Source organism: Pygoscelis adeliae, unplaced genomic scaffold, assembly GCF_000699105.1.
Source record: "Pygoscelis adeliae isolate BGI_AS28 unplaced genomic scaffold, ASM69910v1 Scaffold479, whole genome shotgun sequence".
NCBI classification, from domain to species: domain Eukaryota; kingdom Metazoa; phylum Chordata; class Aves; order Sphenisciformes; family Spheniscidae; genus Pygoscelis; species Pygoscelis adeliae.
The window spans coordinates 215,942-236,832 of record NW_008825453.1 but is presented as its reverse complement, the minus strand read 5'-3'; the positions used below and the strand labels follow the sequence as shown (position 1 = coordinate 236,832).

Sequence of the window (20,891 nt, the reverse complement as noted above, 5' to 3'; positions counted from 1 at the left end):
GACGGCCCCGCCGTGAGTACCGCTCTGCGGGGGGCGCCGGGGCCCGGGGAGGGGCGGCGGGGCAGAGATGGGGAGATAAAATAGGAAACCGAGTCCCGGGGCGGCCGGCGGTGCCCTCCCGTGCCACCCGAGCCTTTCTCACATTCTTCCGCCTGCTGTAATGGACCGTCGGGGAAGCGCCCTGGCCCCGCAGCAATGGCAGTGGGAGATATTTCACTGTCAGCCCCTCTTCTTATGTCCCCATCCCTCCACTGCCTCTTCCCTCCTCGCCTGACAGTCGCCTGCCTGCTTGTCAGCAGCGTCTGTCCCCTGCCTGCTCCCACCAAGCCCTGCGCGGTCCCACGCCGTGCTCGGCAGCGATGCTCGAACCGACCCAGCCGCCCCCCGTCCTTCCCCCATCGCTGTGGCCCCCAAGGCTGTTCATCCCTGATCACGACAGTCATTTTGAAGTCTTCCGTCCTTTAAGGGCGTTGCAGTTGTTGGCGAGGAGTGTGAAAATTTGAAAACTCCTGCTTCGGCTGAATTCTTCAGGACAAGTTACGTAATCCGCAAATAGAGGAGTTTCCCTGTGGGTTTTGCCAGGTGCTTACAAAATCAGGCCTTGCGCACCTAGGCTGACGTTCCGTCGAGCCATGGTCAGGAGCTTTGAGAAGAGCAGGGGGAGATTCCACATATTCCTACAAATTATCTGCTGGAAAAAGGATGAGAAATGGCCCTAAACACCCATTTCAGTGTGGCCATGGGAGGTGCTTCCCTGTCTGTCTGGATTAGTCTTTCTTCAGTAGCGGGACGCTTTGTAAATCCTGTCGCTTCTTTTCAACCCCTGGTGTTTAGAAGCACTTTGTTCCTGGCCTTTTAGGTGCTGTCTGGCAGACCTTGTGTGTTTTAAGAAGTTACGATAGTGAAAATGTAAAGTTACCACTGGAACGTCAGTTCTTTTCTGTTACTGCATAGTCTGTTCAGGTTGGGAATTCAACTGAAATGATTTTTAGCATGTGGTTCATGAATCTGTTTGCAAAAGGAGTGTTTTTTTGAGCGTCTTGAAACTTTGAGGCCTCTGACTTGCCTAATGGAATTGACTCTCAGCCTGCTGGTTTGGTATTGCTGTTGCATTGGTCAAAACGAGTAAACATGTGGATCTATTTGACTATTACAACTTATTTAACAAGAACAGGAATTGAACGTACTGGTTTAATGCAAAATAACCCAATAGCAAGTATATGCTAGGCCTTTCCTTATGAAAGGAAAGTGTTTCTGAATAGAATGAGTTTGCTGGATCTTCTTCTGTCTAATTTTAATACTAAATTGAAGCTCATAAAAGTAGCTTCATCCTCAGAATGATCTGGACAGTCTTAATACATTGGCTCACTTGGAATAGTGAGTTCCACATGAAGATTTTTATTGACAGAAGGTTTCGTTATATGGTGACGTCTTAACATGCTGGTCCTTCCCTGAAAGTGCAAAAATGAAGTGAAATTCTGACACTTCTAAAATTCAGATCCCCTTGTAAGTGAGGATAATTGTTCCTTTTCACCTCTGGAGCGCCTGGTTTTAGTATTTCCTTGTACGATACTCTGCTGTAGTTTTTCTACACTGAAGAGGTACCTGGGAGATGTCTTTCAGGGCCCACAGTGTGTTCAGAAGATCCTGTTCTTTTTTTTTTTTTCTTCAAGATTTTATGAAGAAACCTCTTTATTTTGTCCACACTAAGCCTTGTTTATGGTGGGAAGGCTTTAAAGCTAATTTGGCGTTGCTACGTGCTCTATAATCGTTCTCGGTCTGGCTGAGCCATACCTCCCAAAGTACACGATAACATACTTTCCTCCTCTTGAACAAATTGTTTTATTTTAAGCTAGCCTGTGCTTTCTCCTGGGTTTTGCCAGCCCTGTTGCCAAAGGGGCAGACTGTCCTGCTGTGTCTATGGAGAAATGATCTCAGATGTAACAAAATACTGATCTGAGACTCAGCTTTAGAAACGATCTGAAAACCACTCGAAGGCACAGGGCACTGATTGATGCGTTGTTCGTTTAGTCTCACCTTGCGTTAACATGTTGCCTCCTTGGCCCTGCGCACAAGCCAGTGGGGATGTTACGTATTTGAGGGTGCTGAGAGTAAGGTGTTTTTTCCATTCCCTCTGTTTGTCTTGCTTCCCCTGGATCAGACGTGAACTAGCTGTTCTTCATCCCATCTTCTGAAGGCTTTATTGTACCTTTAATGGCATGTACTACTTCAGCTGAAATAAAGCTATGAGGACTAGTGTCAAAAGAGTATTGATGGTTACAGTGTCGGGGCATGCACTGCCCTTTTCAAGTGATACTCAAAAGTAGAAGCAGGCATGCTCGCTGACATAAATCATACCACGTTTCCTCACTCACTAATGTAGATTTTGGCTGGCAAAATATTTGTCCTCGAGTAGCACCTGTTCTAGCCCTTCATGTTCGGCACGCTGAACTTTTTTTTTTTTTTTTGATCCAAAGTCATTTTGTGCTATTGTAGTGCTATCTGTCATTGCTGTTTTTCAGCCTAGCGTTGCATTTTAATAGGGATGAATAACCCACACGTGTATAAGGGTGAACTGGTTTATACTCACGTCTGGTACATTTCCTCGCAGTCCCTTTTCTCTGCATAACTGAAGCAACTTTACAGCGTTAGACCTCTCTCTTCTAAAAGTTCTGTTTTCTTTGGCCTTTCTCTGAATATAATCTTTTTAGGTCAGGGTTTATTTTCTATGGGACCCTTAGCATGCTTGTGGGACCTATAAAACAGTAAATTCATGTTACAGTGCAGCATGGATGTGTTGGCAGTAAGATCAGCAGTGGAGATGGTAGTCTGTTTAAAATTGGAAACCTATTGCCTTGATATACTTGGTTTGAGCCATCTGGATATGTTATTCGACTGTCCCATTATTTCTTGTGTGGAGGAAGGAGCCAAGATCTTTGGTTGTTTGATGGACATTGAGAGACAGCTGAGAGATTAAATCTGCCGTTCACAGAGCATTCCAGCTCCCTGTGCTGTTAGGAAACCATATGCTCGGTACATCACCAATTCACTTCAGAAGCAAGACTGTCATAAGCGTTGTGTATCTCTCATGGCGTGGGCTGAAGGCACACACTGATCAGGTGTGTCAGTGACAGTAGTCGTGTTCTTTCTCCCCTTCTTTTCCCTCACCTTTTACTTCTTGGTCCTACAAATACTCTTTCATAAGACTTTTTTTTTTCCCCCCTCCTTCCCCAGGGAGAAAAATCTGCATCTGTCTCTTACCCACTGTGTCACGCCTCTGATTTGGCAGCGCACATGTTAACACCAGTGCTGTTTTCTTTCCATGACAACCTTAAATGCAAACCCTGTGTTCTGGTATAAAAAATTATAGCATTTCCTCATCTTTGGGATTTAGCAAAAAGGACAGCCCTTTTTGCAGTGCTGGAAACTTCCCCATTGTTCCGTTAGATTTGTCTTGATTCCTCAGTCCTCCTAGAGTGAGTTGCCGTCCAGGTGTGCCTTGCTCCTGTCGCATCCTCTGCATCTCAGATGTGCAGTTTACTTTGTCATCAGATGGAGCGGCCTGTTGTTTGTCTAGAACAGAAGCTGTGGCGTTGCAGCTCTTCTCGGGAGCTTCATCAATAATGCAGGTAGAAACGTGGAGAGATTTAAAATTGAAAGAGGCTTAGCTAATTGCCTTTCTTGTTTGCTGGATTTGGGTAAAAGATTATAATCCAAGTCAATAAAAACTATATTCTTGGCAGGTGCCTTATAAAGTGTGAGCTTCTTTGCAGTATGTGGGCAGGGGGAAACCTAGACTGTCCAAAGCCTCTGTTCAGCAGAGGAACTAAGCAGCAGTTTTTTACTTAAAATACTCCATAAGAACAGTTTTAATATGTAAAACATGAAAAACTCGATAAAAATGATGAGCATTATGATGAGGTTACGTATATTTCCAAAGGGGAGCACAGGAGGGATCTGGATGTAGAGTAGATGATATGGCCCCATATCATCTGATGATAGGGATCCTGCTCTGTCCCTGTGTCCTGCTCCACCCCCAACCCCCAGCAGTACCCTGCTCCTTGCACTCCTTTCTGGGGTGCTGCTTATACTCATTTTCCCCAGTCCATAGTCCTGCCTCTGTCCGGCAGCGTAGCCTGGTCTATTTATATTACAGATCTATTTATATTGTTTCAGGATAACTTTCATCATTGTTCCAAGTGCATCTGGAAAGAGAGACGGAGACTTGCCATGTAGCTGCAGACATTAGGAAACAAGGGAAAAAAATACTTCATCCTCTGGAAATGTTTTCTCCCTCTTGGCCTGTGGGGCTGGTGCTTCATTTAACTTCAACCAAATGTCAAATAGAGGGGGACTGGTTGAAAAGAAATTGCCCTGAATTTATGGAGTTTCTTGTAAACAAGAATCAACTTCTCAGTTCCCCTTTGCTTCCTGCTTATGTTTTCTTCCTGCGCTGGTCAGGGAGAACTTCCCCTTGTCTCTCTGCTCTAAAGACATCGTCTGTCAACCCTTTTTCCTTCCTACTCTAGTGTTGCAACTTAGGTCTGGTGATGTCTTCTCTCCCTGTTTTTTTGGTTAGCCTTTTCTGTCTCTCAGAAAGGAAAGGAAACAGAACCTTTTGCAGGCGAGTCTCTTCAGCAAGGTCAACAATACAGGTTGTAAGTCAGACTTTTTGTGAAACGAGCACAAGGCCACTGATCAGAGGAGTGTTTTTAAGTTGGCATTGGGGCAGATCTTTAAAATCTTAATTTCTGAGCCTCCTTCCTGGATCGTTAGAAAACTACTACACTGAATTAAAATATAGCAGTTGCATATTTATGTGAATGTGTGTTCTGGGGGGAAGCTATTAGTTTCAAACTGTGGGTTTTAATGAGACATTTATCTCCAGATGCCTTCTGGAATAGTTGTCTCTAGTTCCACAGTGACACATTGCAGAGAAGATATTCATTGCCATGAAACGCAGGTACCCGTGGAGTGGAAATCTGTAGCTATGTAGTGTGCCTCGGCTGTGAGCTGGGGATTTGGCCAGTGATACGCTGAAATGCAGCATGTGGATTTGAATAGTCGCATAGCCTTAGCCCTCGTGGTGTAAGTGAGGCAAGGTTCGTCAGAAGTCACGCTTTAAGCATGGTTCTGGCCCAACAGGCTTGAAACAGAAGAGTAATTTTAAAACAAATTTCAAGATAAGAATGCTGCTCTGAGATTAATTTTATTTCTAGATAAAGCTTTTAAATTTTGTAATGCCTCCCCCCCTAAAAAAAAACCCCATTTGCCAGTGGAAGCGTGAACCGCTATATGAATAACTGAAAGCTGCTGACAGTGTGTTTCCTTTCCTTACCTTTCACTGATCCCCAGGGGTGCTGCTGAAGTGGACGATTTGGGAGAGGAGCACACTGGCGTCTGAGGAGAAGGGTCTAAAGGCAAGGGAAGAAGATAACAAAGAATAACCCTGTAGGACAGAGGGAGAGAGAGAAAACTTTTGACTTCCAGAACACAGAGAGATTAACTAGCAGACAGAATTGTAATATGTTGTTAAAACCAGAGCAGACATAGCACCCAGGCTTCTCTTCTGTAAGTATTTCATTGCTTTCTCTTGAGGACCAGAACTGAACTAGTGTCTGCACTGACTGCTATTCCTTGAACTCAGATTTATTGGTTGCTTTGATCTAAGAATTCAGCAGACTCAGAAGTTTTATTCCTTGTGCTTGACTGTTCCCAACACTTCCAGTGGTTCCAACTTTATTGTAAGTTTCACAATATTTGATATTTTCCATAAAAGTTCAGCTCCAGAGTTCTAGGATTACAAGAAAATCCTTATTTAAAATTGTTCCTACACTTCAAAGTTGGAGTCAGGGAGCACGTGAAAGCATAAACATTACATTTGAAACAGAAAAACCAAAAAGGCAAATACTTCACTTTTTCATATTATTCTTAATTTGTTCTAATTACTTGCTGAGGGTCTGACTCATGATTTATTTGCTGTTTGATACTGAAAATTGACATGCTCAGTGGTTTTTGTTGTGTTTTTTTTTTCCGTGACCACCCAGAATCTCCTTATCCGCTCTGTAAAAAGAGGCCTCCAGTGTCATTGACCAGATGTTTCTTACATATACTGACTTTTTTGCACAGTGTCAAAATGTTTGATGCTTCAGCCAGCAGGGCAGTGTCAGGGTCAGAGATAATGTTGTGTACACTGTTCAGCCTCAGGGTTTTTTGGTTTGTGGGTTTGGGTTGTGGTTTGTTTTTTTTTTTTTTTCCAGCTTGCACTACCTGACCCCTACTGCTCCTGTTCATGTTGAATTAAAAACATGAAGATATTCAGAGTACTCCCTCTGAGAAGAAGGTTGTGTGGATGTTGGTTAGGGACTTGTTATTAACCAAGCAAATTGATAAAACAGAAATAGCGAGTGGCTGGAAGACACTATGTTGTGTGGCACCACTCAGTGTTCAGACAGTGAGAAATTACTCTGAGTAGTCACCGCAAATAAACAGGAGTAGAAAGCTGTATTGATAGAAATGGAAATGTGCCCTGTTCCAGGTGTTCATCCGGGGAGCCTAACAGCTGGGGTTTTTCTTCTTCCCCGTAATCCACTTGACTTCAGGTTTTGCTTTTTGGCAGTTCATCCTTGTGATGTTGTCCCTTTCCCTCACCGCTTCTTCACATCATGTTTCAACAGATCTGGTGGCTGGATCCAGAACTGACGTATGGCAATGCCAAGCCATTTGTCTTCACGCAGGGCCACTCAGTGTGTAACCGGTCTTTCTTCCCCTGCTTTGACACACCAGCAGTGAAATGTACCTATTCAGCTACTGTCAAGGTAAGTGACCGAATGGCTACAAATGGTACATGGAGCACTTAGCTGCTGTTAACTTGTGAAAGCATAGTTACATTGTGTGTGTACCTATGAGATAAAATATTAATTGTGAAATTTAGTGTTATAAAAAAATACTGGATTTCTTAGATCGCATTCTGGTTCTTGGGCTAGAATCAGGGCACTGCCACAAAGGCAACTCTGTTGCCTATTACACTTGGGTCTTGCCTTCCTTGTACTCAACGCTGAAAGAGTAACCTTGAAATGGATAATATGAAAGAGAGGATTTGGCTGGTCACTTTCGGTAGTGGTTATTGATGATAATACTCAACTGTATTTTATCAATTCTTGAAAGGAAAAAAACAAAGTTTTATGAAAGCAGCATCAAATAACGTTGCATTTTGTGTAGATTAAATAATTTGATATGTGGGCACTTTTGGGGGAGCTGGAATAAGAACCCATGCAATATAGGAGGAGTAATATTTTTGGTTGGTATGTTTTCACAGGCTGGGTAGATTGTGGTGTAAAAACCCCACAGAAATCTTACATTTTGTGTTAGCTAAATGATTGTTTTTAATATACATGCTCTTAGGCATAGATGAAAAAAAAAAACAGAGAGGTCTGTGGTGTAGTCATTCAGCTGTGATCATCTAGTGAGTTGATGTGTATGATGTTTGTCTTCCAGGCTCCAGCAGGCATACAGGTGTTGATGAGTGCCACCCAAAGTACCTATTTAGAAGAGGAAGGTGTCTATCAATTTTACATGGAATATCCAGTTCCTGCCTACCTAGTGGCCCTGGTGGCAGGAGACCTTATACATGCAGACATAGGTCCAAGGTAAGATTTGCAGTGAGTTGATTCTGCTTTTTGTGTCTCTGTGCAGTGCTTCAGGTTATAAGTAGTAAATACTTTCGAGTCATGGATAAGGGAACAGTTGGGGCCATGAGCTGTGAGCGTTCAGAGAGTTTGAGGTTTAGTTGAGTGTAAAGAACTGCATGGCACTGCATTGGCAAAGATATTTTCCTCTTTCATAAATGTTGCTTATTGTTCCCTGTAGTCATTACAGCTACTTGCCTCGTTGCCTTAAGGCAATTTAAGGGATCTTTGATTATTTCTTGTCATGTATCCACAGAGTGTTAGCCTAAAGAAGGCCTGAGTCTGATGTGAGACCTCTTAGCACTGTTACATGGAAAAGTGGTGAGAAGTCAGGCTATTTTTTCTAAGAGATAATTCAGTTTGCTGAAGTATCACCTGATGTTTTCTGTTTTCTGACAGGAGCAGAGTGTGGGCAGAGCCTTGCCTGCTGCCAACAGCCATCAGCAAGCTTTCTGGCATGGTTGAGCGCTGGTTGACTGCTGCAGAGAGTCTGTATGGCCCATATATATGGGGAAGGTGAGTTTAATAAGTCTCCCAGGAATGTGTAATGGGAACAAAATAAAACTATCTTGAGAAATTATCATGCTTTCTCCCTACACTAGCAGTAGCAGGACAAATGAGCCTCTCAGTTGGCAGCACTGTAGTAGTTGGAAACAAACTCTGGAGTTTTGTCTGTGCAAGTGGCAGAGAGGACCGTGGAGGTGTGGTAGCGTTTTGCATGGTGTGGTGGGCGGAACTGGAGGTTTCTAAACAGTGGTTCTTCCCTGAGGAGTGAAGATTTTTTATACTGTGGTGTTTTGTGATGCAAGTCCAACGTTGGGCTGGACACCATTTAAAATGCATGGTGATTTTATTTATCTATCTTATTTTTATGTATGGTAGTTGATGTATATTTATTGTGGTATGCCTGAGGATGCTGAAAACCAGACTTAGTACAGGCTTATTGAGAGTCTTAGTCCCTAAAAACAATATTAATAGTTTCTGAAGTTAAGCTTGGCTATGTATTAGAAGAGAATGTTTTTGAGAGAATGTTTTCATTCTTTGAATGGGAGAAAATGTTTAGAAAGGCCTCCTGTATTTCTTTGCTAAAGGTAAGCAGGAAGAACACATTGTTGTTAACTTACAAAATGTTGCTTGAAAAGGTCTGAGAGCAAGGCCCGGTGTGTCAGTGCTAACCACTGATGGAGAAATTTAGAAAACAGAACAAATAGTATTGTTATGTTCTGAAGCAGACAGACTAGAGTCGTTTTGCTGACGCTGCAGGTACACCAAATCAATGAATTCATTCAATAGCTTCCCAGCCTCTCTCTTTCCTGGGAGCCTCTGGGGACTTGACACTGTGTATGTGGGTAGTGTATGTAGAGTGAACTTAGTGGTGCTGGCTATCAGATATACAACTTGTGAGTTTGCCTGTGTGAAGGGAGCATGATGCTTCTGGGAAGTGCTGGGTCTGCTGCACATGAAAAGACTGTCTAGTCTTGCGTCCAAATGTGAGCAGGTCCTTGGCCAACAGAATAATCTCTGTGATCCCCTGATCAGAAGAATTAGGCACCACTGGTCTAGAAAGTTTGTTCCTGAACTCACAAAAAACCTCTCAGAAGAGCTTTCCCTAAGGAAAAAAAAATACATTTCTGTGTATGTCTTTTGAAATAGCTGTAATTTACCTATCTCCTCTCTTCCTCCTTCTCTTTCTCTAATTTTAGATATGACATTGTTTTTCTTCCTCCATCCTTCCCTATTGTTGCCATGGAAAACCCATGTCTGACCTTCATCATCTCTTCCATTCTGGAGAGCGATGAGTTTTTGATCATTGACGTCATTCATGAAGTTGCCCACAGCTGGTTTGGAAACGCAGTCACCAATGCTACATGGGAGGAGATGTGGCTGAGCGAGGGGCTGGCTACATATGCACAGCGCCGGATCACCACTGAGACCTATGGTATAGATGCAGAAATGTTTCTCCTTATGATGTGTCTAACCAATAATTGAGAGTTGGCTGCACAGAATATTTGCCTTGGCAGCTCAAAAGTCTGTAGGGAGCTGGTTTTCTTTTTTTATTTCTTGAACACACATGGCCCCAAACTTTGCATTGAACATCTTAGATGCTTAGTGTCTGGTGTTGTCTTGGCTTTGGGTGGAATCAATACCTGATACGATAACAGGGGTTTTGAGTGAGGTGTGTTAGCACAGCGTTGTAAGGACGTTTGTAGGAACTTCGGAACTACTGTCGGGTACCAGGCAGGCGTTCGTATGTCAAGGTAAGGTGAGCAGAGGATGCTTCAGAGAAAGACGTAAGAAGTCTTATCATGGTTACATTGTGAAATAACTACCCTCTGAACTACTGTCTTTCTAATCAGTTAGTAGCTACCTACTGTTGGAAAGAATGATGGCAATAGCACTTAGAAAGAAAAATGTACACATCTACGTAGCTGTCTGTTTATCTGCTTGAGGCTTCCTGTAGAATTATATCAGTGAATTTCACAGGTCAATCGTATGGTACTGTCTTTAGAATATATAAGTAGTAAATCATTCCTGTTGCTTTTCAGTTTAATTGGATTTTTATTGAAGTGAATAATGGGAACGTATGCTTCTCTAGTTTGTCCTGTTATGTTCTTAAAAGCCTGTACCATGTGCATTCTCACGCGTCCGCTGTAAACAATCTTGGAAAAATTCCTGGAAATCTTGGCAGCGAGAGTGTTTAGAAGGATGCCTTTGTTTTTATTCATGTATATTGTTTTTGGAGATGAGCTGATGATAATGAAGTTTAGGGAAGGAAGTGCTCTGAGCACATATGGAGATGTTACAATGTATATTATGTATCCTTGAAAGCTCTTTTATGTTGAGTAATTGTCAGTGGTTAGGACTGTTTTTATAAGTCACGTTATATTATACATGGCAATGATATGAATAGGTCAGAAGATATTGACCTGTTCTCTATCCCATCTTAGTCTGTCACTCACATAGGATAAGATCCTTGCTGATTTTGGTCTATTCTCTTGAAATTTAGAACTGGTTGTTTCAAGAAGCAATTGTTCAGGAAACTAAGAAATGCCTTTCCCCATGCCATTCTTTAGTAAACTCTTTTTGCATTCTATTTTGTTTCTAAGACAAACCTCTGATCTAAATCTTGCCATTTCTGGAGTATCTTCTGCTGTTAATAAAAAGGCATCTTTGTAATGACATTGTTTACAGAAATTGGAGTCCACTGACTACCAGACCTCTTGGATCTTGCTTAATCCTCCTCCCTGTAGCTTGAAGTAATTGCCCTTACCACTGACTGTCCTGGTTCTCACTTTCCCGTGAAGCACATCCAGCCCTTTCTCTGCCAGTATAGGTTCTTCTATCTTCCAAGTATATCCTGGTTCTTAATTCTTATTTTGCTTATATCGGATTCTTGCGTACATACATCGAGACTCAGATTGTATCTATGTAACAAGCCCTATGGCTGAAGTTGAAGACTTAGCAAAGAAAGCTGAAGTGTTAATAGTGCTGGATGTTAAATATCTTCTGAATCTGAAAATCCATTTTCCACAGCTTTTTACATCTGCAAGGGCATAGGAAAGATCTCTGGACTTGCCAGTGTAATACAGCTAGTTTGGCTTGAAAGCATGGAACGCTCTACACTGCAGTTAGATAGAAAAGAAAGAGTAGCCTACCCAGTTGCAGCTGTAAAAGAAGTCCTAATGAGTGGAAGGTGAAAATTGTATGAAACAGTATGGGTAGGATGCTAGATAAAGCTTTAAAAATATCCACAGGATCTGTAATATACCAACTAAATCTAATCCTTTTCTATTTTCACCCAAGAGGTGATACTTGCTTAGTAATATCCCTGGCACTGAATATGGAATCGTGTGTCTACTACTCTACCAGTGACATTACTTTTTTGTAGCACTTAATTGCTCCTTTAAAGTTACCTGTACAATACTTATTCCAGTGCTGCTCTGCTTATCTTGCAAGAACTGATAAGATGATGTCAGTGATGTAAACTTTAGCATAGTTTTCATGCTGCTTTGCTTTTCGGTTCAGCCTGCTGCATAATCAGAATGAGTAAATGCACTGGTTTAGGTTCTGACTTTCATTACAAATTGCAAGGATTTTTTTGCACTCAAGTTTCTCTGCCATTACATTACTGTGATTCTGTCTCACTATTGTTGTGTCTTTTACACCTTCAGTAGTGTTTATTTTGTACCTGTGCTAGTTCTGCACAGGTCAGGTTTTGCTAGTCATTTTCCCACAACTAATATGTTTGTTTCTGGGGTAGGAGCTGCCTTCACATGTTTGGAGACTGCATTCCGCCTTGATGCTCTCCACAGACAGATGAAGCTCCTTGGAGAAGACAACCCGGTCAGCAAGCTTCAGGTTAAACTGGAGCCAGGTATTGCTTTTGGCTGAAACTGCTGTACACAAAATTTCTGTAAATCGATGCTGGAATATAGACCAAAAAAGATTAATTTTTACATATCCTTTATAAAAGAAAGAAAAAAGAAATACTGGTTTGTAAACCACTCTAAAAGTAAATAAGGAAACTTGCCTTGAAGTTTTCTTCAAAGTTGGCTAACTCATCTTTATAAATATTGTTCTGTTTAAGAACAGAACAGACTCACTGGGTAGAAACAGTGTGAAAAACTGCCTTGAAAGCTGTGTGGTTTTGAGCTTCTGAATATGTAAAGTAATTTATAATGAAAATATTTGGAAACATCAAATAAAATCCTGTGTTATTAAATGTCCCTCTTTTTATGTGTTCATGTAAGAACTACGTATGTATGCATAAGCATACAGATAAATATCATAGAATCATAAAATCATTAAGGTTGGAAGAGACCTCCAAGATCATTGAGTCCAACCGTCAAATATAGTACAAATATATGTACTTGCTCTCCTGTTGAGTGAGCTGTGCAGGGGCTGTTTGGTTATCCCCTGAGCCAGATGCACGTCTGCACTCCAGCATCATGTATCTTCTCCACTGATAGTTCCCTAGTTCTGTCCTCACCATTGGAGGTGTGAAGCAGTCTTCAATCTACATGATATTTGAAACAACCTGAAATGCAAGTGGAGATGATATTGGAACCAAATGGAATAGAAAAGCATGTGTTCAAAGTCTCAGAAAAGGAACAAGTAGTGATTACCTTATATTGATACCTTTACAAATTTGTGGTATGGTGATTCCCCGGAGTTTGGCACTGGGGAAAAAAAAAAAAAGGATTTGTCTTCAAATCCTAGGTGTGTTTTCAGTGACTTTAATTTGAAGTGACTTGTTCCATTAGGAATTAGTACTTAGTTTACAGTCGTTGATTCTCGCCCCCCCCAGCCTGTGCGTTTGGACTGCTTCTGTTTAATTTACTGAGGTAAATTAAATGCACTGACAACAGGCTTGTTTTGTTTTTAAGTCACTGCATCTCCACTTGGTGATCTCTAAGGGGTCTGTATATTTAGAAGGGTTGGAAATTAGTGTCCTCATTACAGTGTCTTATAACATTGTTGTCTTCTCCTTTCAGGTGTAAATCCTAGTAATTTAATGAACCTCTTCACCTATGAGAAAGGCTACTGCTTCGTTTACTACCTGTCCCAGCTCTGTGGTGACCCAAGACATTTTGACTCCTTCCTAAGAGTGAGTGTGAATAAGCATGTGTTTCTCTTGAGATTTAGAGCTGCTTTTTTTTTTTTTCAGGTTTTGTCACTGTGGCTAATTGATGGGGTAAAGTTGAATACAGGTGCGTCTGAGATGGAAGAATGGTGTGGGCCTGTCTGCCACCCTATATGATTCTTTCTGTGTGTGACAGGTTTTTATTGAGATTTCTCTTAAGTGAATGTGCTCATGCTCTTCTTTCATCTCAGATTCTGAGCTTACGAGGTGCCAAATACAGAGAAGTAGTTTTTGTTACCTCTTGTTCTGTGCTCCAAACAATTAGAAAGCTGTTCCAGCAGAGATTATCTATGACTGGAATGATGTGACTTCATTACTAAACAGTAACAGCTTGTGGGTTTTTTAGCCAGGGTGACAAAGGGCATGGTTTCCTACGTTGGGGCAGGTTTGTTGTCTTGGAGCACATTTGTAAAACCTATAGAAAATTATGTCAGCTGTTGACTTGGTTTTGAAAAGTGACACAACTCGTTGCTTTTTCTTTTTGCTGCATGCGTGTTTTTTCATCTCCTCTTCCCATCCATCCCCATTCCGTCTTTCTCTTGTCTATAGTTACGTAAGTATGACTTCAGTCCATAATCTATCAGAGAATAATATGACCAGCTGTGTTCTGACTTTTCACTAGTGTCAATGTCCTGATTTCGGCTGGGATGGAGTTAATTTTCTTCCTAGTAGCTGGTACAGCGCTGTGTTTTGTATTTAGGATGAGAATAATGTGGTAACACACTGATGTTTTAGTTGTTGCTAAGCAGTGTTTACAGTAAGTCAAGGACTTTTCAGCTTCCCATACTCTTCCAGAGAGGAGGTGCAGAAGAAGCTGGGAGGGGGCACAGCCAGGACAGCTGACCCCAACTGGCCAAAGGGATATTCCATACCATAGGACATGATGCTCAGTGTAGAAGCCGGGGGGAGTTGGCCAGGGGGCAGCGATTGCTTCTTGGGGACTGACTGGGCGTTGGTCGGCAGGCAGCGAGCAGTTGCATCACCTCTTGTTTTTTGGTTGTTTTGTGGTTTGGGGCTTTTTTTTCCCTCCTTGTTTTGTTTCCCCCCCCCCCCCCCCCCCCCCCATTGTTTTACTTTCCATTGCAATTTATTATTGTTGTTACTGTTGTTGTTGTTATTATTATTTTATTATTTCAAGTATCAAACTGTTCTTGTTTCAACCCATGAGTTTTCTTACTTTTGCTCTTCCAATTCTCTCTGCCATCTCACGGGGAAGGGGTAGGGTGAGCGAGCGGCTGTGTGGTTAAACCAGGACAGTCAAGTACGAGGAAAGCTTCCTGCCCTTGATATGTTAATGTATCTGTGATCTGTATCAGGAAAAAAAACCTACTCGGCTGTCAATGTATTTGCAGCTACCCAATTTTTTTTTTGGGGGGGGGCTGGGGAGGGAGAATATTTTTCTTTTTTTCTTTTTTTAAACCTTCTAAATACTTGTTCTCACTCTTCCATGTTTATTTTTTTTATTGCATGCAGTGGTTCTACATTGCAAGGAAGCTGTCTTTCTCCTAACCATAATTTATCCTTTTTACTGTTTCAGGCCTACATTGAGAAGTACAAATTTACCAGCGTTGTGGCTCAAGATCTTCTGGATTCCTTCCTCAATTTTTTTCCAGAGCTGAAAGAGCAATGTGTTGAGAGCAAAGCAGGTAGGAAATTTACTTAGTTAACTGTAAACACTGTAGAAAAACTGCATGATAAATTTTGTGCTTGGCTTGGAGGATGCATAAGAAAATGCTAAGGCAAACAAAACCTTTTGGCAACAGCCAGATGTTCGTGATAGAAATGTTTGTGGTGATTTATTGTTACTGCCTCTACGTTGGGGAATGAGAACATCTTAAATTGCTGACAATTTTGGCATTAATCAGCTGAGTGGCCCTCAGTTAACTTTCTCATTAACTCATCATTTGCACTGCAGACAGAATGATCAGTGCATGTGAGATTTACACATGCTCGAATGCAAGGAAAAGATGAACATACTTTGAAATTTCATCTATTTTAATTACAGAAAACATGCTTTGAGAACTGTAACTTTTCCCAAGGTCCTATCCATGCATACAAAATCTCTTCCATGATGTTTCACCCTCCCTTATATCCCCTATTTATAGCTGTTGGTGGATTTATGAAAGGTCTGTAATCTACTAGGTGCTTATTAGCCCACGTGCTTAAAGAAATGAGACTAATGTTATCCTGCTGTGTGTCCTTCCTTGCAAGTAATTATTGAACACATTGGTCAGTTTAAACCAGACCAGCAGGGGAGTACAGCTCTTAAGGATACCAGGTTCCCACAGGCTTTGTGGAAACTGCCTGTGGAGAGATGTAGATGAGTGATCCTACTGTGGGAAAAGCTGCAGCATGACCTCAGCAGTTCTATGTTTTATTTGGCCCACTGGTTGGCTGAGTTAACCACAGCACGGGCTAACTTTTGCCTGGTTAATATTCAGGGGATGCAGGAGAGAGAAGTTTTAGGATAGATGGTGTGGAACGGGAAGTATTGCGAAGGGTTAGGGAAGTGCTGAGGTGGTAAAGGGTCAAGGGGAAGAGCTCTGTTGGAAACCAGGCTGCTAGCTCTGCCACTTGTGGAGAAACTTTTTTTTTGAGTTACTGATTGTATAAATTAATTTAAAATTGCTCGGTTTTGCTGGTGGGTAGGAGGAGTTTAGTCAGCCCTCTCACCTCTTTTTTTTTTTTTTTTTTTTTGTTATGAAGCAGGTTTTCCCCTTATTCTTTGGTCTTCCTCAAAATTCTGAGAAAGAGAAATGCATGCACAAAAAAATCTTATATTAGAACATAGTTTGACCATAGATACTTGTTAGTCTGGCTGTCTTAAGAGTGTGGTGTGTTTCTTGTACTCACTGTAACATTGAGCTCTAGAAAACTCATGGTTAAATTTGGCAGAGGTGTTGCTGGCACTCTTCCAGATGTAGTATAGGCTAGCCTGATGAGACTGCGAAGACTGTTACATCGCTGTAACTTATAGGTTGGTCTGATTTGCTATTGTTAGAACCTCTCTTAACTGTGCTAGAAGCAGTGCTGAACCTTGAGACAGCCAAGCCACCTGCAGAGACTCCTGCTCGACATTTTTGGTGCTCCTCGTTCCAGGACTGGAGTTTGAACGTTGGCTCAATGCTACAGGACCTCCGTTAGCTGAGCCAGACTTATCTCAGGGATCCAGTCTGACCACTCTTCAAACTCTGGACCACAGAGCCTCTGGACTCTCTTGCTGCTGCCAGCAGTGTTGACCTCACTAAATGGAGAACGTTCCAAACCGTGCTTTTCTTGGACAGATTGTTGGACGGGTCACCACTGCCACATGGTGAGTACTCTATCAGGATAGTAGAAAAGTATTCCTGGAAGAATGAATTGAATTCTAAAGATCCCCATGCCATACTGACCTTACCATTCACGTAAAGTCAGGTTGGATGGGGCTTTGAGCAGCCTGATCTAGTGAAAGATGTCCCTGGCCATGACAGGGGGCTTGAACTAGATGATCTTCAGAAGTCTTTTTCCAACCCAAACCATTCTATGATTCTGTGATTTTATGCTTCGTTATTCTCTGATGACCCTCAAACTTGATAAAATATAGGTCATAGTTCTTTCTCTGTGTATGTGCTCTCTTCAGAGGTGATAAAAAAGCTTTCGGAATGTTACTCCTCCCAGCTGGACTCCATGAATGCAGAAATCCGTATCCGCTGGTTGCAGATTGTAGTCCGAAATGACTATTATCCAGACCTTTACAAAGTCCGTCGCTTCTTGGAAAACCAGGTACTAACTGCTGGATTAAAATCACTGCACCTCTCAGTGCATGAGACATGTGCATGAGACATGCGACGTGAAAGACCTTGGAACTTCTGCTTCCTGGCCAAGTGTAGACCAGGTGTGTTGCGAAGGGGCCGAGCATGGCTCACCTGCTAGCGGGTGGGGAGGAGTGGGCAGATGTAATTTGAAATGCCTGCAGATCTCTGCTTTTCTAGTCTAACTCAGTACCCTTGTCCCAGCTCTGCCCGGTGCATTTTTTGTGTTGCTTTGTAGCAGCCCTGGCTTTTCCAGAACAGAAATTTTCACACTACTAAATCATGTGATTGTTTGAATGTTTACACTTCAGGCAAGGCTAGGGCTCATCAAATTCCTTTCAGTAGTTTTTGTTGTGCAGGAGCAAAAGGTTAATGCATGTGTTCACTGTGGCCTCTACTCCTCGGCCTTTTAAAAATAGTTCTGTTATTTGTGGAAATAGCTCAGTCTTACAAAGCAAATGTTTTTTTATTATCATTCATAAAAATCTTTGCATTAAACTCATTTAGAATAGACTCGGCTGTCTTTTGAAGAAACGTGTGCTTGTCTCCAATCTGAAGTCATTCAGGGCTGTTGGAGTGTAGCTGTGGAAGAGCTGAATCTCTTGACTTTTACTGAAGTGGTATTATCCAGTTTTCCTTTTTTGCAGATGTCTCGGATGTACACAATTCCACTTTATGAGGACCTTTGCACTGGCACCCTCAAGTCTTTTGCCTTAGAAATTTTTTACCAGACCCAAAACCAGCTGCACCCCAATTTGCGGAAAACCATCCAACAGATCTTATCACAGGGCTTGAATCCACTTCCTGCCATAGACACTACAGCAGTCACTACAGAAACACCAGCAATGGTGCTTGAGGACAAAGTCTCAGAGGCCACAAATGGTGCCATTTCACTCAGGGATGTTAATGTGTCTGCTTAGATCACCAGCTCATGCCAGCCATGAAGGTTGAAAATGGGGACAGGAACAGAGGAAAGATACCAAGTGTCGCCTCCTTTCCCTCAGCCCTGCAGCTGCAGTGTGTTGTTGTAACTGGATTTCTCTCCCAAAACACAAAGCAAATGTGCCTTCAAGTATCCAGCGTGTGACACTGCCAGGTTTCAGAGATCTCCTTCAGCTGTGGGATGGATATTTTGATTCGGTTTATACTGGGCAGGGACTCCTGGGCAGTTGCTTCTCCACGGAAAGTGGTGGATAGTTCCCTTTCCTGAGGCTCTTCTGGATGGTTTCTCCAAGTTTGTTGGTTGGTGGTTTGGTTTTTTTTTCTTTTTTTCTTTTTTTGTCTGAGGCCACTGAGGCATGTCCTACTTGCTCTGTGTATGTTGCTGGGGAGTGTATATGTGTCAAGCTGCCATTATCCTGATATTTGGGCTGAAGTTCTGCAAAGGAGAGACTCAGGAATTGTCAGTGGCAGCAAACACGTTTTCATGTTATGCTCCTTACTGTGACAGAGGTATTGTGAATTGGGAGGTAGGGGACTAATGGTTAAATAATTAAGAAACTAATTTTAAATAGCTCCTGTTCCGCCCTGCCCCCAGGTGGCTAAATATTAATAATAATGCTTTTTATATATATGTAAGTATATATATAAAAGAGCAGGGAAACCTTATGATGGATTTGAAATCCTTCCGTAGTTAACCCTACCCTCTCAGTTTTCCCTTTGCACTCAATGGGACAAGCAATAAAGAAATGTGTAGGCTCGAATTTTCAAAAAAGTTAAATTTAGGTGCCCAAATGCCATCAATTCTGGTACTAGCTGGATGCCTAAATCTTTTTAACTGTTTTGACAAATCTAGCTGCAACCTTTGTTAGTGTGTTAGGATGTGTAGCACGTGCGTTTGTCAGATGCACTGTGTGTCTTCTATTCTGTCCTTCTGGAATAATTAACAGGACCTTTAATTTAATTTTTTTAAAAGATCCCCAGCATATGTTTGGCCCGTAAGTCAACCATGGAGATATCCATGCTAAAATTTTACTGCCTTGAATAACGTTTGCCTGAATAACAGTTGCCCTGTCACATGATAGTCTGAGGGAAGCACCCTCTTTCTTGATGTGAAACTTTTAAACCCCGCTTTACCCATGTCTGTTTTCTGACTTGTGGTGGAGGTGGTGGTAAGATGCCATTTCATTTACACAGCATGCTATTTCTCTTGATCACTGGCCATGCATGCAAGATGGGGAGACGCTCTCTTCCGTCTGCGCCGCTTGGTCTCGGGAAGCTGAGGGCAGAGCATCGTTGGGTATTACAGAGTACTGGTGATGGTTCTTAGACTCTGTGCCACGTTCTTTTTCATGTGTGGGTACCTGTGTGCCTCTTGGTGAGCTCCCAGGAAGCATCTCTGAGCTGATGTATCACCAGGATAGAGGACTAGTTTGAGTAAAAGGTGAAACATTTGGAAGAGGTTCAGCTAAAGGAGATGTGAGAGAGAATCTGCTATATGCTTCGGGGCAAATTTTAGCCCTGCTATGGGGATCTACATAGCACAGGAAGAGGGGAAATTCGGGAGATTTTTTTTTCACCAAAAGAATCTGTTTACACCCATGTGTGGATGGGGACTTAGGTGCTGTTACTGGATCTGCATTTTCTGGCTTTAAATTAATTTGGACTTCACTGTAGCCTTAGCCTGGGCTGAACTGGGATAAAGCAATAATAAACTCAGGCCTTCCTAGTGCTTCATTAGTTTTCAAAATGGGCCATCGACATTGTTGGGCTTCAGAACTCCAAGCTCTGCTCTTTGCTCCTTGAATGGGATTGTCTTTTTCGTTCTGTTTTGTTTTCCCAGAAAGGAAGGAGAATGATGTTTTCTGCACAGATCTCTTTCCTTTTTATTTGTTGTTCTATTGAAAGAGATTTGTGCAAGCTGACTTTCCACTTCCTGACTCGCCGCTGTTGGTGCTGCATCTCCTGGACCCCACTGCCAGCAGTGGCAGCCTGGCCAAGACCAGTAACCACTAGCATCTTTTGGAATCCCAGGCCTCTGTTTTAACACGTTTTATTTTTGTGGGAGAATGTATGTGACCCTGGTGGGAATTTTTAATTTACATGGATGCCTTATAATGATTGTCAAATTAAACTAAGCTTTGTGACAAGTGTAGCCTTTTGGGCTGTTTTTCAGCGTTCCTGCTATAGATGTGTGGAAGAGCTAACCTGGTACATTGTCTTTGTTTTGTCCTTTTCTGGAGTGGAGCATAGAGGGAGTTCGGAAGCTATTTAAAAGGTGCGCAGCAAGAAGTTGGAGAGGTGGCAAAAGCAAATAATCAAAAGTAAATATTACCTATTGTTACTACAACTGACTGAAATACATCAGATCAGCTGTGTATTTGCATATACATGCATCAGAGCAGGGAAATGCTGGCTGAACCTAACGGACTGTTTCCTGATTAAAGAACATGAGATTTAAGTTAGTGTTTCTGCTCTCATCCCTGTGAGATCCCATCAGATGGCTATTTTCATAAGACTTGTTCTCTGAAACGCAGCAACAAAGCAAGATTTTTTGAAAGTATTCCATGCATTCTTCTTCAAACTTTCGCTCCTCCTGTGAGCAAGAAGTGCATTTTTATTTTGAAGAGACAAAAAATTGGCAGCAAGTTTGTGGAGATAAGCCTTCCTTTTGTTGACACAAAATAAATTAATGCTTCAGGCTACTTTCTATCTTGATTTGTAGTAGACTTCACGTTGACAGGCAAATTAGACTGAGATTAAATAGAAACTATTTATTTGCCTTATCTTTGGTACATTTATTACTGATCTGTTAAAGTAAGATTAGTA

The 20,891-nt window shown here is 42.0% G+C and overlaps 1 protein-coding gene across 1 annotated transcript; it reads left to right on the top strand.

The window, feature by feature from the left end:
• On the top strand, positions 1-20,519 carry RNPEPL1 (arginyl aminopeptidase (aminopeptidase B)-like 1; the record flags this gene model as incomplete). Its single annotated transcript, XM_009331204.1, is given in 12 exon segments — positions 1-12; positions 6,678-6,818; positions 7,498-7,649; positions 8,088-8,204; positions 9,392-9,627; positions 11,950-12,063; positions 13,184-13,296; positions 14,870-14,978; positions 16,432-16,510; positions 16,512-16,645; positions 16,952-17,094; positions 17,771-20,519. Coding segments are annotated over 12 exon segments (1,623 nt in total), but the record flags the coding sequence as incomplete, so codon positions are not given.
• Positions 20,520-20,891: the final 372 nt, after the last annotated feature.